At 40.8% G+C, this 17,857-nt stretch overlaps 1 protein-coding gene across 3 annotated transcripts in view; it reads left to right on the top strand.

Annotated features, from left to right (window-relative positions):
• Window positions 1–17,857, top strand: part of MAP3K20 (mitogen-activated protein kinase kinase kinase 20) — a 192,455-nt gene that overhangs the window by 12,313 nt on the left and 162,285 nt on the right. For 2 of the 3 annotated variants that reach the window (XM_058713740.1, XM_058713750.1), the window contains exon 2: window positions 657–849. In XM_058713740.1, coding sequence (XP_058569723.1) covers window positions 691–849 — 159 coding nt within the window. In that variant the 5' untranslated portion in view covers window positions 657–690. Of the gene's footprint in view, window positions 1–88; window positions 487–656; window positions 850–17,857 lie in introns of those variants that run through there. The other variant, XM_058713730.1, reaches the window with a different exon arrangement.

Raw genomic sequence — 17,857 nt, 5'->3', positions numbered from 1 at the left:
ATGACTTAATATTGTAATCAAGGGCAAATTTTCTTCTCTTTAATTAAGTCCTGCTACAGTATACAGTCCAGGGAGCCACTTGTGGAAAACACTTGGCCAGCTTTGCTATCCCCGAGCTGAATGCTTGCTTTTGGAATCTAAACACTGTATGTGTGTTCCCTCTGCGGCATTTGGGCTCTCCTTGGGGCAGGATGCTCCGTTGCTTAGGTGATGTATATTTCGTGTGAAGTGAGCACACCGTGGGAGAGCCGGCATACCTCACATGCCGGGAGAGCTATGCAAGTTTGCTGTGGAAAGCATGCTTCCTGTGTGTCAGGGCTCCCTCATAGACCTGGTGACACAGTAGCCTTTAGGCAGAGCTCCTCGGGATGTGCAGGAAGTGCCACTACAGGTTTTGTCGGGGGAGAAATCTGAGCCATTGCTCTGTGAACAGCTGTGTTTCAGAGCCTGGACAAGTTGCTGTCAACTTTTGCATGGGCTGCCGGGGTAAGTGTTTTCATTTTGATTTGTTTATAGCCTTGTTGTCCTTGTTCCTGAGTCCTCAGGGTTCTTTCTGGAAGTTTCACAGTGCTTGTTACACATTACCTACAGCAGCATTCAGAGGATTTGTTCTAATATGTTTATAATCCAACTTTTCTTTTTCTCTGTCTCTGCAGGTTTTGTGGAAGTCTAATACTTCGTCATTATGAGATGTCGTCTCTCGGTACCTCCTTTGTGCAAATCAAATTTGATGACTTGCAGTTTTTTGAAAACTGCGGTGGAGGAAGTTTTGGGAGTGTATATCGAGCCAGATGGATATCCCAGGACAAGGAGGTGGCTGTAAAGAAGCTGCTCAAAATAGAGAAAGAGGTAAGGCCTTTCCCTGCTCTCAGAACTGGTGGCGATTGCACTTATGTAAGCTTTTCCACAGAGTCAGAGGTCACAGGCTGCCGGGGACCTAGCGAGCGAGGCCTTTGGGGCCGATCCATGAGGCTGTTTCCCAGTTTCCATTCTGGGAGCCCCATAAATAGAAATCACGGCCGCATGTGCTTTAGGGTTGAGTTCTAGGGGTCATCTGCACGGAGAGTGTTTCCTTCCATGGCATGAAAGACCGAATGTTCTCTGAGCTCTCTCTTCGAGGGGAAGGTGAGGTTTCAGACCTTCCTTGGCTTCAGGCTTTTCTTTTCCCTAGGTCAGCCGAGAGGGGTCAGTAAAGAGTAATGTGTGAACATTTTATTCCCTTTTTATTTTGGGTTTCGTGAATCTGTAGTTATCAGGAGTTGTCTTTTAAAATCTAAAAAGCATTGTTTTTCTACTGAAATATAAACAATACCAGCTTCTTGGATTTCACCTCTACTTGAAGCCAACGGTGATGGTTTTTGTTTAATGAAGAATTAACAGATGCTGGACAGGGAGCTGTCTTCTTTGTAAAACCAGAAAAGGGTCTTGGCTTCCAGAGTCTGGGGCTTAGGCTGGTCCTAGTGGGCCCTTCATCTTCCTTAGGAATATGACACAGCTTGGTCCCCATGTTCAGTTTGGTACCTGGAGGATGAAGCTAATTGTGGAGCTGACCTGCAGGCATGGCGTTGATAGCTTTTAACAGCTACCCTCTGGAGCTTGTTTTGGTCATTTCTATTTATGTCCTGCTTGGGTTAATTATTGTTTTTTTTTTTTTCAATGTCTGTTTTTATTTATTTATTTTTTTTATTTTTTAAAAAAAAATTTTTTTTTTTCCAACGTTTTTTATTTATTTTTGGGACAGAGAGAGACAGACAGAGCATGAACGGGGGAGGTGCAGAGAGAGGGAGACACAGAATCGGAAACAGGCTCCAGGCTCCGAGCCATCAGCCCAGAGCCCGACGCGGGGCTCGAACTCACGGACCGCGAGATCGTGACCTGGCTGAAGTCGGACGCTTAACCGACTGCGCCACCCAGGCGCCCCTCAATGTCTGTTTTTAAAGTGAACTTTTCTATAAATACATTTTAATCTCCCCTGAATGGTTTCTTTTTTTTTTTTTCATTAACTGCTGTCAGTGAACCGTAGCAATTGATTAGAGAAGGAAACCCAAATGGCAGCACTTTGTGGCGTTTCCTCCCAGCAGTGCTGTGTGACTGTGTGATCACCAGCTGAGTTTCCAGTTGTTGAAGCCAGGTCAGAAGGACTAAGCTATTTCTGCCTTGGGGTACCTATAGGTTGTGGAAAGCATTAAGGAGCCCATATGTGCACAAAACGGGAGCATGCTTTGTATAGAAAGTTTCCTCCCCCTCATTTCTTGATCAACACATTTTTCGTAGTAGCCAAATAGTAAAACCATGTCTTACTCTGGATGGAACCTAGCTTCGTTTATCTAGTGAACTCTTTAGTCCTTTATAGGTAAACATTATTGTACCCATTTTATAGATGGAGAAATAGAGGTTTGAAAAACATAGTAAGCTTCCTCAGGAGGGACAAATGAATTCCAGGAAATCAGACCCCCTGTTCTGTAGTTCTCAATTCCGAAACCTGTAGGTGACCAGGTTAGATGGAAAATAAACCAATTCCATCAAATTCATATTCAAAAAAGTATATAAGCATGCTAATATTTGTAAGCATTAGGTCATGCATGCTTAAGTACAACAAGCATGTTCTTATATGATTGTTGGATGCGACACTTTTTGAGTTATAGAACAGATTTTGACAGGAAAACAGTAATTGCTGTGTTCACTCCACACCTCCCCCCACCCCATACATAGCGCCTTTGTTTTGTTTTGTTTTCTAATCTTTAAGGAAGCTAATAGAATGACCTAGGAAAGCACAGGGGTGAAAGCAGGAATTGGAAAATGCCAAGTCCTGCTCTCATGTAGGTATTTAACCTAAATGGTTATCGTTCAGAAACTGAGTGGATTGTAGTAAACGGTAGGAGCATAACTCATACATTTTAGGAAAAACACAAACTCAGTTTCAGCTTTGGGGCTTGGTTTAGCCAGTGATTGCCAGTGATAAAGAGACATGGTAAATTATTGCAAAGCATCCCTCCTTCTTGAATCAACAGGAGTTTAAGATGTAAAAAATTTTGGCTAGGGGTTGGGAGTTATTGGAAAGGAAGTATGCATTTCTTAGTTTGATTTTTGTTCTACTTTGTGAACTATGTATTGGCTTGCTGGCTGGGTGTTTTCTAAGTAAGATAAAAGCAGTAAGCTCTAGATGTTTTTCCAATGTGTAGATTTAGTCTTCTGTTTCTTGGTCACTTTTTCGCCAAGAAGCAATGGGACATTTAATAATATGTTTGCAGCTCATTCACGTACCTCTTTAAGGTGACTTGATATCTGATGAAATATGTTTTATGAACTTAGTGAAAGGTGGAGAAAATATTTATCAGACTCCCTTAACTTTGCTTATGTGAGGGGATAGAAGACCTTTGTTTTTGCTTTTTTTTGTAGACCTCTGATTTAGTGAGTATGTATTACTTTTCTCTGCTTTAGTGAGTACATATTACTTTTTTAATTTAGAAGAAAAGAAAGAAAAATGGAATTTACTTAAAATCTAGGTAGTTCTTTAAAACTTAATTAAAAAAAAAAACTTTTACACCTAGGGAAAAACTCCCAAGAATAGTACCGTGAACTCTAGCTTATCCTTTCCCTAGAATCACCACTAATTAACATTTTTCAGCATTTGCTTTCTTTTTATATATCAAGTTGTATGTATTCCTATTTTATTGAACCATGAGAGTAAATTGTAGATGCTGTGTATATAACATCTGTATTTCAGCATCTCCCAAGGATGCAACCATAATACAACTATCAAATCAGAAAATTTAACATTGCTGCAATAATATTACCTACCTCACAGTCTATATTCAGATTTTGTCAGTTGTCCCAGTAAGGGCTTTTTATGGCAATTTTTCAACCCAGGATCCAATCAGGATCACATATTGTGTTTAATTTGTATATCTGTTTAATTGAACAGTTTCTCTGCCTTTGTCTTTTAAACTCTGACATTTTTGAAGAGTATGGGATTGTTGGGTAGAATGGCCCTCATTTTGGGTTTATCTGATTTTCCCTTCGTTTTGCCTAGTTTAAGATAATGTAGTTTTGGTAGAAATATTTCATAGGTCATATGCCCTTGGCATATCTTAATGGGAGACTATGATGTCAGTTTGTCTTGTTATTGGTGATACTAATACTTTTGAACCTTTGATTAAGAAGGGTTTACCCAATTTCTCTATAGTAAAAATACCCTTTTCCAAAAACTCTTTGTAATTAATCATTAAGCTGTTGGAAGATACTCTGAGACTATGTAAACATCTTCTTTCAACAAGTGTTACCCAATGCTTTTAGCATCTGTTGGCAATTCTTGTTTGAACCAGATGTTATTATGACAGTTACTATGTAGATAGAAAAGTTCTAGCATAAGTGAGAGCCTTCCTTTCTTTACTTATTCACCCATTCATTTGTTTATTGTTTCATTGTGGACTTACGGATTCTTTTTCAAATTGAAAATGTACCATTATATTACTGTTGTTACTTTCAAGCTTAAATTGTCCCAATTGAGCAAGTAAGAGTCCCTTCAGGTTAGCTCCTTTACCCTTTGGTATGTCTCCGTCACTTTTTAGCATTTTTTTTTACTTCCTGGCACAAGATTTTCCAGGCTCATCTAGTTCCTACTTCATTCCTGGAATCATCCATTTCTTCAAGAGTCCCTGATCCAGGGTACCAGAATTGGGACTGTGATATTTAGAAACCAAGATTTGGATACTAGTTTTGCATATTGTAGACTTTCTTTTAAAAAAGAGCCTTTATGGGGTTCCTGGATGGCTCTGTGGGTTAAGCCTCCGACTTCGGCTCAGGTCACGATCTCACGGTTTGTGAGTTTGAGCCCCGCGTAAGGCTCTGTGCTGACAGCTCAGAGCCTGGAGCCTGCTTCAGATTTTGTGTCTCCTTCTCTCTCTGCCCCTCCCCAACTTGTGCTCTGTCTCTCTATATCTCTCAAAAAATAAATAAATGTAAAAAAAAAAAGAACCTTTGTTCTTTGGGAGAAAGAATAGTTATAAATTTTACTTATGGAAGCATTTAATTCAAACGTTAGCTATGATCTGTGATACACTCCTGTTAGGAGTGTAAATTGGTAAGCTTCTTGGAAAGAGATTAGCAAAATGCATCAAAATTTTAAAAATATTTACTTTCTTTGAGCCAGAAGTTTTACTTCTATGACTTCATACTAAGGAGGTAGTCAGAGATATGCAGAAAGATGGCTACAGTAGCTGCTCATCTCAGATGATTAATGGTGAAGAACTGGAAACAACCCAAGTGTTCTTTAACAGATTATCTTTTAAGTTACGCTACATCTCTCTCACACACACAAAGGCAAAAATGGAAGGTGATGGATGTGTTACCTCCATTGTGTGAATCTTTTCACTGTGTGTACATAGAGTAAAATCATCATGTTTTATACTTTTAAAATATTACAATTTGTTGAGTATACCTCAGTAAAGCTGAAAAAAGTATTCTACCTCTGTATAATAGAATTCCATTGCATTTGAGAGAATATTTAAAGAGCTGGGGAAATGCTCATTATATATTGCTAAGTGGTGAAAGCAAACTACAAAACATATATAGTAAGATCTTGGGTGTCTGCTTGGTGTCTGTATGGTGTTTTTATTTTACTTCCTTTGTTTTCCATATTTTTCAAAGATCTCACATTTTCCCCCAACATTTTATTATAAAAATTTCAAACATAAAGAAGGGTTGAAAGAATTTTCTAGTGAACATCTACATATCTACCATCTAGGGTCTCTGTCATTAATACAAATATTTTGTCACATGTATATTCAGCTGTGTATCTTTCTATCCATCAATCCGTTTTGATGCATTTCAAAATAAGTTGTATGCGTCAGTATCTTTCCCCTTAAATACTTCAGCATGCATATTATTACCAGAGTTCAGTATGTGTTTACTGTTTTGTTTTCTTTTAAGGTAAAATTTACATACAATGAAGTGCACAGATCACTCAATTTTGACAAATGTGAACACCCTGGGAGCCATATGTTTACTTTTATAATTGGAAAACACTCAAGAAAAAAATTCTAGCTCAGTTAATCTATGTCACTTTCTCAGGATGTTCAGGTGAACTGAGTTTTATAAAACTCTTCAGTATGTCACGGATTACTAATTTTCCAGCCTCAATATGTGCCTCTGAAATGTTGAATGTTTACTTTTCCATCACTTTTCTGTAGCAACGCCAAATAATTTTCCAATGGTAATTTAGCTTGTTTATGTTAGTTGCAGATTTACTTATTTTTGTTAAAAACGAGTTTTCAACAGGAAAAAAGTAATATCTTAGGGGCATATACCAAAAGTAAGAAGAGATGCCTTTACTGCATCTTTTTGGTAAATTCCATATGAGTTGAGATCAAACCATACTGCTTAGGCAGAAATCGAAGCAAGGAGCGGAGAGGGCAAGGAAAGACGTGGGTCAGTGTCCTCTTTCCAGCCACTGACCTCACACAGCAGGAGTTCATCAGCCTCCCAGTCCTCATAGAAAGGCTTAATCACAACAGCTTCATTTTGCTCTTGCAATGTATTTAATGATATGTTGAACCAGACATGTCTGCACATGGTATGTTTTTCTGTCTGAGAGATGGAAACCTGCAAGCGTTTGTGTTCCCTTGATATGTGTGGGTATCCAACTGATAGGAAGAAACCAGACTTAAGTATGAGATAGGGAACATGATTCCTCTTTGTTTCTGCAGAAGAATTGAAAGGAAGCAGAGTGCTCAAGAGGTAAAATATGAGGATTCACTTGCCTTGCGTCTTGCAAGGCACCACTCCCTTTATTTAAAAAAGAAAATATCCTACCGAATTTGTTGTAGAAATATTGAAAGCCAAGTAAATTCGAGTTTCAAAACTGTCTCACACTGTAAGTATTTATAAATAAAGAGAGAAGATCAAAATGTCAAAATTGAGGGCAGAATTTGCTTGGGATTCTGCCCCTCCCCTGCTGGCAATCTCTGTCTCTCTCTCAAAATAAACACACCTGAAAAAAAAGGGGGTGGGGTCACAAGAACAGGAAATACCAACAAGCTTTTGTATAAAGGGGGAAATACCTACGTGAAATAGAAAATACAATCTTAAAATTGGCACAGAACTCAACTAAGAATAAAAGCTTTTATTATACAGACTTTATCAACGTGACAGCATTTAGTGTTTCATGGAAGGCTAGCAAATATTATTATCACTTTATTAGCTCATGGGAGACCCTTTTTCCTCCTTGTAGTTCTATAGTTTTTTACTAACGAATTATTGGCATTTACTTTAACTGTAGGAATGTTGTTTTAGTATTACCCCCGTCTCTGAACACAATAGAGAGGAATAAAACTGCGTTTATTTTCTTTGTAAATCCTCTCTTTATTTAAATACACTTATAGGACCAATGTAAGCAAGAATAGCTTGCATACGTGATACCTGCCGTTCAGTTCTGGCATAGTTTCTTCAATGATTTGTCCAAAATGGTGTTCAAGAACGGCGATACAGTATTTTTAAGTGTCAGGAGGGCAGACTTCACTATATTAGAGCTAACGTTCTAAGTTGCTACTTTCCAGTGCCCATACTCTCAGTGCCTAGCCTGTTTGTTGTAGCATGTCGCCACTTCCCTAGTCTCCTCTGCTTTGCTCCTCGGCTCCGACTCACGACCCTAAAAGTCAAGACCTGAGCTGAGATCAAGAGTCAGACGCTTAGCTCCCTGAGCCACCCAGGCGCCCCATGTCTTCTTTAAATTTTTTTTCAATGTTTATTTATTTTTGACGAGAGAGAGAGAGAGAGAGAGAGAGAGAGAGCGCGCGCGTGCGCGCGCACATGAGCGGGGGAGGGGCAGAGAGAGAGGGAGACACAGAATCCGAAGCAAGGCTCCAGGCTCTGAGCTGTCAGCACAGAGCCCGACCCGGGGCTCGAACTCACAGACCGCGAGATCATGACCTGAGCCAAAGTTGGAGGCTCAACCAACTGAACCACCCAGGCGTCCCCCATGTCTTCTTTAAGACAACCCCGTGTACGGTTTTTTCTGTCCCCAGTCAGAATTTACCGATTCTGGATTCTGTTCTTTTAGGCCAGTGGTTCTCGAGGTCTTGCCTTTGGACTAGAAGCATTAAGCATCACCTGGGAATTTGTTAGAAATGTAACTTCTCATGGGCCTCATGAGAGGCCTCATGTCCATCTTCTGAGTCAGAAACTCTGGTTTGTGGGGCCTGGCAGTCTGCTATAACAAGCTTTTCAAATGTTCCTGCTGCCCTCCAGAATCTGAGAACCATTGCTTTAGGTCGTATCTAGCCAATCATATGTCACATGCATTTGGTCAGTGTGTCAATTTTGGTTTGAAATTTTAGGTACCTTAACTGGTAGTGGTTGTTAGAGGCTTTTTAGACCCTTCCATTTACCACGTTCGGGTGACCATCTGGGCACAGGCCCTGCTTGGCCGTGTCACTAAGCATCATGAGCTAAAAAAGGCTGACTTGGGGAATGGCCCACATCTGTGAAACCTCAGGCAGATAGATGCCTTCAGACTCCAAATCTTCCCCCGCTCGGGTCCTCACCTGACTTTCCAGCCATGTCTTTCATGTTCTGACCTCAACTCCTGTCGTCTTTTTCCATTTCTGTGACCGTGGTCCCTCTTTCCTTCAGCCGTAACACCTTTGTCCTCTCTGGCCGGGCAGATCCTGCCCATCCTTCAGATATAATTGCTTCCTTCTCTGTGACACAGTCTCAGGTCTTACATGCATAATTTTTCTTTTTATTCTGAATTTATTAGTCAACACCGATACCATTGATTTGACTTGCGATGGTTATTGCCTTGTGTGTGACTTTGGTACACTGTAAACTATCGCCACGTAACTTCTCATGCCAGCGGGCCTCGTCTCCTCTTCTGAGAAGTGGAGCTAACAGCGGTACCTACATCACAAGCTTGTCAGGAAGAGTAATTGAGAGGACACATGTAAAATGTCCGGGAGAGTGCCTGGCACACAGGAAGACCCGGGTAACCATCAACTATCAGGTGTATGTTTACAATCATACTCTGAAGTCAGGATGGCAAATCGGCATCCTGTTTAGTGAAAACTCCAGTTTGTTGGTTCCTAGAACCTTATGTGGGAAAGGGGTCAGAGCTGCGTTTTCAGTCTGCAGGAAAGAGCCACGGCAGGGCTCAGTGTGCACGTGGAAGGGCAAGGATGTGTGAGGTGTATTCCACATCCCTGTCGTGAGCTCTCTAAGGGCAAGGACTGGCTTTACCTTTGTCGCCAATGCTGCCACCTTCCTGGCTGTCTTCATTGTACCAAGTACATCACCTCTGTGAACTAATCACTCGGTTAGGGGCTTTCCATTACTGCCCTCCTCTTCTTCACACTCCCATTATGCGATTATAACCTCCATTTGATAGGTCAGAAATTAAGGCTCAGAGAGGTTAAGTAACCTGGCTAATATAAACAGCACCCTTCCTTGCCTGCCTCACCACTCCCAGCCCTGTGCCTTGCTCACAGTAGTGTTTGGTTGGTAGTGTTGATGTTTGGTATCCTGATGCAGTAGACTTTCATGTCATTCTCATCCAGGAGGGATCTCCCGTATCAGTGTACCTGCATTTTGTTCATTTACTCTCTTTGAGCTGTGAGAGAGGATGGAACAGGCCTGTCTTTACTTACTGCTGATTGTGAGTTCACTTGGCTACATAGTGACAGAACTGTCCTTTTCTTTAGGGTAACTAATGTTTGATTTTTACAAGTACCCTTGCTCGTCTACCTTTTAGACTGGCATGCCATTTCCGCTTAAGAAATTTTAAACAATTCAGTGTGCCGTACTTTTACTTTGTGCTAGAACTAGAAATCATCACTTAGAGAATAAGCAGTTCACCTCATTTTATCTGATAATTAACATAATCGCCATCATCCAGAAGTATGCACTGAGCAGCTCTCCGAGACGGAGCTCCTTTCCTCGGGGCAGTTCTCTTCCTGGGAGCTTGTAATATAAGATACCCCAAAGTGAATGGCTGTAGAGAGACTTAAGAAGTTAGACACATATTGAACAAATGTATCAATGAAATGAGTAAGCATGTATCACTGATACTTCTGAAGGCAATACAAATCTTATAGAAGAGGTAACCACAGGAATGGCTTCTCCTAGAACCAGGAGTTTAGAAAATCACCTGAATCATAAATAATGTTCTTATCTTATGGTATGTGACATGCGGTTACATTAAGACGAATATCACTCTTTGCTATTTTTCAGATTAACGATATGACCATAGAAATGTTTTGTTTGCAAGAGAAAGCCCTTATCCTTTTATTTTAGTTAAACAAATTTTAGATCCTTTCAAAACTTTGTTAGATTACATGTTTACTTGCACTTAGAAGTTATTTTTGTTTTGCCATGTGAGGAACATTATTGCAACTGTTATTTCAGCTTTTCATTAAAGTACCGATCTCAGTATATTAAGCAGTAAACATTTCAGTTAGTTAATCAGTTAATTAATATCCAGCCATGTTCTAAATATTGTGCTGAAATCAAACCAATGAATGTATTCCAATAAAAATGTTATATCCTGACTGGTGTTATACAAAGCTAGGCTCTTACTTCATAAAAATAGTTTGAAGCACAAATTGAATTTCTGAGAAATTCAAAGCTTAATACAGAGAGAAAAACTGAAAGATTGAAGGAGAGGAAGAGCTATCCATAAGTATTCCAGATAGTTTCAAAAGAGATATGATTGGCTGTCAGTCTTCAGAATAGAAGTATCTCACTTGGGTATTAAAAAGGTACCTAGATTTTTCTTCTCTGCTTTCCAGTGAAGACAGGAAGTCACATGAAATTATCCAAGATAGAGACCATTTTCTTAATTTGTCTCCCCCCTACTCAGGCTTAATTCCTGCTCCTAGTTAGGACATCCAGTTTCTGTTTGAATACTGCCTTTGGTGACATATGAGATGCAGGCTGTTCAATTTTGGAGCATTTTAAATCTCAGAAAGTTCTTTATAATGTAACTTCCAGGCATCGCTGTTGGACCCTGGCTCTCAGAACAAATTTTACCCTCTTCTGTATGTCAGCTTCTTGATGAGCACAAGTTCTATATCGTATTGATGTTTATATTTCCTGAGCTCGCTATAAGCAATCAATAAGTGTATAGGGCATAAATAAACAGTAAACATGGTGATCACGCTTCACCTTTCTTCTTTTGTAAGATTTACAGAAAGGTTCTGCTATTCCTGAATCCACAGAAAAGAACACAGTTTGCCATTCCTAGTCTACTACATAGCCTTTCTTTCTTCATGTTTGGCCGACTTTTTGAGTTCTTAATAAATTCGTTTGTCTTTCAATGAAAAGTTCTGTTCTATAACAGCTAGGAAGGATTTTCCTGGCCATGTTCTTACTTTTTTTTTTTTTTTTTTTTTTACATGTTTCCAAAAAAGGAATCCAAGATCCTTTTTATTAGCTCTGCTAATATCAGATGTTCACTGATTGATGACCTGAGAAAAATTAAGGTGTCCTAAATGAAATGAGACTGCCAGAATCTTGATGACTTGAAAATATGACTTTTATCCCTGTTGCTGTTCTTCAGAAAATAGTGCTTGGTAAAATTAGCTACTTAGAGCAGCTATACTGATAAGGAAGAAAATGTCTGGTGAGTGTTTGTGTAGGCTCTGTTAAAGAATGAGAGGACTCTATGCCTGCTCTGCTTTTAGAGAGGTAGTAAGCGATTAATGAATATAATCCGTTTAAATCACTAAGTTAAAAAATTTTTTTTAACATTTATTTTTGAGAGAGACAGAGCAGGAGCAGGAGAGGGGCAGAGAGAGAGGGAGACACAGAATCCGAAGCAGGCTCCAGGCTCTGAGCTGTCAGCACAGAGCCCAACGCGGGGCTTGAACTCATGGACCGCAAGATCATGACCTGCTGAAGTCAGACGCTTAACTAATTGAGCTGCCTGGGTGCCCTTAAACTCACTAAATTTTTAAAACATGTAGAACTGTGCTTCCTTTAGTAGGAAACTGAATTGCCTTTGTTATTAGAACTATAGTTGTAGAGTCTATCTTAAGCAGTGGGTATTCATTTTTATATCATTGGATGGGTATTTTAAAAGACAGTACAAAGTTTAGTTGGCATCTAAACTGACTTTTCCTGAACTAATTCAACTGTGGACAAATCGTTAACGTTGTGAAAATGGATAGCTCTTCCCTTCAAAAATCGCAGGACAATTTCATAACCACGAGTTAAGGCCCCTGTGTGTAATTTGCATTCTTCCTTGGGAAAAAGTTTATCTTCAGAAGAACCTGGGAACTGTCACTAAGGCCAGAGTACATGTCTCAGAACAAGAGGACATGTGGGAAACCCTGGTTCTAGATAGACTCACCTCAAGTACTGATCATCCCAAGAGCAGAATTTAGTAAGAGATTAAGAAATTAACATTAACTGGATATGGGGGTGTGGAATGTTAAAAAATATATACTCTGCCTTGTTTTGAAAACAATTTAAGATTGTTAGGTAGAATAAGTATATTTTTCAGGTTCCAGGGAAGACCCTATGAGCCCCCCAAATCTCCCTTTCCTAAATGTACAGTAAAGAAATAGAAGAAAATTGACATTTCTTGAGTTCCTGTTAATTTATGGCTGCTATTCTAAGCAGTTGGCATATTCTATTTAATCCTATTGCTAATGCCTCAAGTTTTAGTGTTGCAGTTTCACTCTTTAAGATAGTTTCCCCTAATAAAAATGCAAACAACACTGAGAAGGGTAACTCAACATGTTAGTAATACCTCAGAGTGAGTGACATATGTGTTGTTGGTGTTGTTGTTTTTCCCCTGAGCACATGGTTTTCTAGGTGGGGGATGTATAATTGTTGCTGTAAGAGACTGTGACCTGAACAGATTACTGGGAAATCTCCTTTTTGATATTCTGTCATCCAACAAATATTATTACATGCTAGGCACTATTTTAGATACTGGAGCCTTCTCGGTAATAGACAAAAATTCATGTCCTTTTAGAGCTTACCTTCAAATGTGAAAATAAAAAAAAATTAAATTGTATGTTAAAACATAAAGACACTCACCCCTTTTATTTTTTAAATTTTTTTTAAACGTTTTATTTATTTTTGAGACAGAAAGAGACAGAGCACGAACGGGGGAGGGGCAGAGAGAGAGGGAGACACAGAATCAGAAGCAGGCTCCAGGCTCCGAGCCATCAGCCCAGAGCCCGACGCGGGGCTCGAACTCACGGACCGTGAGATCGTGACCTGAGCTGAAGTCGGCCGCTTAACCGACTGAGCCACCCAGGCGCCCCGACACTCACCCCTTTTAAATATGGGCTGAATTTAGTGACTCACTTGCAAAGACTGGAGTATAGGAAAGGGAAAACTAGTAACTTTAGGCTTTAGTAACTTTACAGTGGACGCCTGGCAGATGCCATCTTAACCAAGCGATCTGGGTTAGCATCGCAGGTGATAAGCCACATCAGCACATGCATCCCCTGTGTGGTGTGATGAGAAAAGCACCTCATCTCTGCAGTCTTCTTCCCCAAAACCTGTAATCCCAGTCTAGTCATGAGGAAAACCCCAGATAAACCCAAACTAATAGACATTCTACAAAATACTTGGCCCCTGCCTCTCAAGGCTATTAACAGAAAGTGTCGCAATCCAGAAGAGATTAAGGAGGCCTGGTCACCAAACATTTGGTATCCTGAATTGGATTCTAGAACAGGGGGAAAAAAAAAAGGCACTGGTAGAGAAAATGGTGAAATCCAAATAAAATCTGGAGTTGAGTTAAGCAATCATGTACCAGTGATGGTTTCTTGGCTTTGACAAATCTAAGTGGGCAGCATGTTAAAATTAGGGGAAATGAGGTGAGAGGAACGATCTGCATTGTCTGTTCAACTTCTCTGTAAAGCTGACATTATTCCAAAATTAATACTTTATATGAAAATACAAGGAACACCACAGAACAGAGTAAGGGAAATCAGGAGTGCCAGCGTGGGGTCAGTGTTGCAAATTAGGTTAGGCAGGGGAGGCTTCTTTGAGAAGGTGATACTGGGCAAAAACTTGAAGGAAGTGAAAATGGAGCCCCGTACTTATATGCAGGTGAGACGTTCAGCAGAGATGGCAGGTGGGAGCATAGTTGCTGCATTGGAGACATAACAAGAAGGCCATTGTGGCTGGAGTGGTGTGGATGAGGGGAAGAGAAACAGGAAATGGGGCCAGAGCGGTAACAAGGCCAAATGGTATAGGGCCTGGTATGCAATTCTAAGAGCTTCTAATTTAAATTGGGAGGAAATGGTGAGCAACTGAATGCTTTGGGTTTGTGCAGTGAAATTATTTGATTTGTGTTTTAATATGGCCACTCTGGATACTCTGTAAGAAAAGACCATAAGGGCAGAGGCAGGGGCAGAAAGACCAGATAAGATTATAATCCAAATGAGAGGTTTTTGTGTCTGGGGCCAGGAAGGTTACAGTGCAGGCAGTAAGAAGTGGTTGCATTTGGGGTATATTTTAAAGGTAGAGCTAACCAGACTTGCTCACCTGTTGGACATGCTGTGTGAATGTGGAGTCCTGGGGGTCTCAAAGGCTTTGCTCTTAGGAGATGGAGGGTGCGTTTGCCATCTTGTGAGATGGGGAACATCATGCGTGGAACATATTTGTGAGAGTAGATTGGGAGTTCTTTTGTCGGGGGCGGGTCCAGAGAGAGAGTGTGTGTAGGCAAGGGGCAAAGGGGGAGAGAGAGTGACTGAGACTGAGACCGAAGCAGGCTCCATGCCCAGTGTGGAGCCTGATGCAGGGCTTGAGATCATGACCATGAGATCATGACCTGAGCCGAAATCAACAGTTGGACACCTAACTGACTGGGCCACCCAGGCACCCCAGGAGTTCATTTTTGATATAAGCAATGAAAAATTGGAATTAGTCTAAAAAATACCATTTATAATACAACAAAAATGTGAAATAGTTGGAAACAACCCAAATAGCCATCAACAGATGAATGGATAAACAAAATACTATATATGGGTACAGTGGAATAGCATTCATCCCTTTAAAAAAGGAAGGAGATTCTGGAACACTTTACAACATGGATGAATCTTGAAAGCAGTATGCTAAGCAAAGGAAGCCAAATACAAAAAGACAAATATTGTATGATTTTACTTCTGCGAGGTACCTAGAATAGGCCAATTCAGATGCAGAAGGTAGAATAGTGGTTCCCAGGTGCCACGGGGAATAGGGAGTTTCATTGGTACAGAGTTTCTATTTGGGGTGTTGAACACATTCTGGAAATGAATAGTGATGGTTGTGCAACATGTGAATGCATTTAATGTCTCATACACTTAAAATGATATTTTATGGGGTGCCTGGGTGGCTGAGTCAGTTAAGTGTCTGACTCTTGGTTTTGGCTCAGGTCATGATCTCACAGTTTGTGAGATTGAGCCCCGTGTTGGGCTCTGGGCTGACAGTGCGAAGCCTGCTTGGGATATTCTCTCTCTCTCTCTCTCTCCCTCCCCCCCGCCACCTCTCTGCCTCTCCCCTGCTTGCATGTGTGCTCTCTCTCTCTCTCCCTTTCTCTCCCTCTATCTCTACAATAAATAAATAATTTTTTTAAATGATCTTTTATGTACCACAACTAAAATATAGAGTTCTGTTTCTAAAAAACCATACAAAATATTAAAGGATAAATTTAACAAAAGCACTGTGCAGGATCTTTACATTGAAAACTATAAAACACTGCTGAGAGAAATAAAAGAAGGCATTAGTAAGTGGAGAGATCTACTCTGTTCATAGATCAGATATATGCTATTAAGATGTCCATCCGTTCTCCTGAAACTGATTTGTAGCTTCAATACAATCCCAATTATAACATCAGCCAATTTTCGGTAAAAATTAATCAGCAGACTGTAAAATCTATATGGAAATGAAAAGGATCTGGAGTAACCAAAACAGTTTTGAAAAAGAATGATGTTGGAGGACTTACATAATATACTACCTTATTTTGTTACTTACTGTAAAGTTACAGTTACCAAGATTGTGTGGTATTCGTGTTATAGATGGACCAGTGGAACAGAACACAGTCCAGAAATAGATCCATATTTGGTCAATAGAATTTCGACAAAGGTACCAGGACAGTTCAGTGAGGAAAGGATAATCTTGTCAACAAATGGTGCTGAATCAGTTAGTGTCCATATGCCAAAAACTGAGAACCACTGGACTAAGGAAATGTAACAGGGCTATGAGCATTGATAATGATGTGTGTTTTCATCAGCCATAGTTAGCTCAACAGGTACAGGAGTGGAGTAGACAGAGAATTGGGTTTTTTTCAGGGTTGTAGTTTTCCTGAGTATAATGAAGTAAAAGCACAAGAAGGGAGTTGAGGTTGGATGCAAAGGAAGGGTTCTGGATTTGCAAAGGAAATTTAAGTTAGGAAGGAAGAGAAGACCTCTGGGAAGGAAGTGGCACTGAAAAGGTGTAGAACGGGTGACTATAGGTCACGGGACCATTGGAGCCCAGGTACTTAAACAGAATCTAGGAAGTGGGATGGATGGGTTTGGATTGTGGAGGGGTACAGTTTAATGGTAATTCAGGGTCTAGGGTGTGACCAAAGGAATGTGTGGATGAGGTGTGGTGAAGGATTAGGTTATTGCAGGGGAGTTCAAGGACTTGAGAGGACAAGTGCCAGAGGCTCATTTATGTGCATGTGAACATTCCCACACTATGAGACAAGAATAGTAATTGGAGAAAATGACAGTGAGCCAGGAGCTAAAATCATCAAGAAATGAAGGGGAGCTATTTGGAATTGTTGGTATATGTTGGCAACAATGAAGGACGATGGATGATGCGATCTAGTGACCTAAGATCCAGCATTTAGGGCAGGGGAGAGCTGTCTGGAACTGATAATGAGGAGAGCATAAGGAGGTGAGCAAGAACACTTTGCTCACCTCCAGACCTACTGGAGCAAATGCTGAGAGAGAGATTGGCTGCCATTGAGAGGCCCACAGAGAAGAGCCCAGCGTCTGTCAGAGAAAAGAAGGAAAGTTTAAGGAAGAGGTTCAGGATAGAGGGGGTCTGGCTGCTGGTGGGGCATGAGGGCACCGTGGAAGGGTTTCGGGAGCGGGAGAAAACTGGAAAATAGGGTCTAGCCGGAATATGTGCAGTCATATAGGGATTGGCACTTGGGAGATGGGGGATGGGCACCTGGGGCTTGGGTCGTCTTGTGGCAAAGACATAATCAGGGATCATGGGCATAGTGAGGTGAGTCCTGAAGTTCGTACGTCGGAAAGTGGTGGCCAGGCTGTGGAGGTAGGAGGGAGTAGATGTTAGGGCTCCCCTGGCCTTCGGAATTGGGCATGACAGACCTGGGAAGGAGTATATTGACTATGAAAATCTGGTTAACAACAGAAGGGATTTTCTTTAATTTCAGGTTGTGTGATAAGTGTTCTCTGGAATTTGTCAGTGGCTCTCTGAGGAGATAACTGATAACAAGGCCATTCTAGAGTAACCAGGAAAAACTTCTTTCCAGCAGCATGTGCTTAATGGGGAGTCAGTCCACTGGCTGAGATAGCAGTCAAAATGTTTACGAAGACTATAGAATGAATTTTCATTGGCATGTCTTAAACCAAGTCGTCTGTCTTTTGTTGAAGATGGAGGCATTAATTCCTAGGAAGCTGGATAGCTACGTGTTTTAAGAGCCTGCACTCCAGAGTCAGACAGTGGAGATTCAAATCCTGGCCGCACTCCTCATTACTTAAGCAGATCTCAGTTTTCTCTTCTGTAAAATGTAGATAATAATAGGGGCCTGCTTCACAAGGTTATGACGAGGGCCAGCCGAGGTCATCCATGTTGAGCACGCCTAGCTTGCTTCCCGGCGCCTGGTCCGCTTCAGCATTCGTGACTGTTG

This window comes from Neofelis nebulosa, chromosome 2, assembly GCF_028018385.1.
Source record: "Neofelis nebulosa isolate mNeoNeb1 chromosome 2, mNeoNeb1.pri, whole genome shotgun sequence".
In the NCBI taxonomy this organism is placed as follows: Eukaryota; Metazoa; Chordata; class Mammalia; order Carnivora; family Felidae; genus Neofelis; species Neofelis nebulosa.
This window is presented reverse-complemented; position numbering and strand designations above follow the sequence as displayed.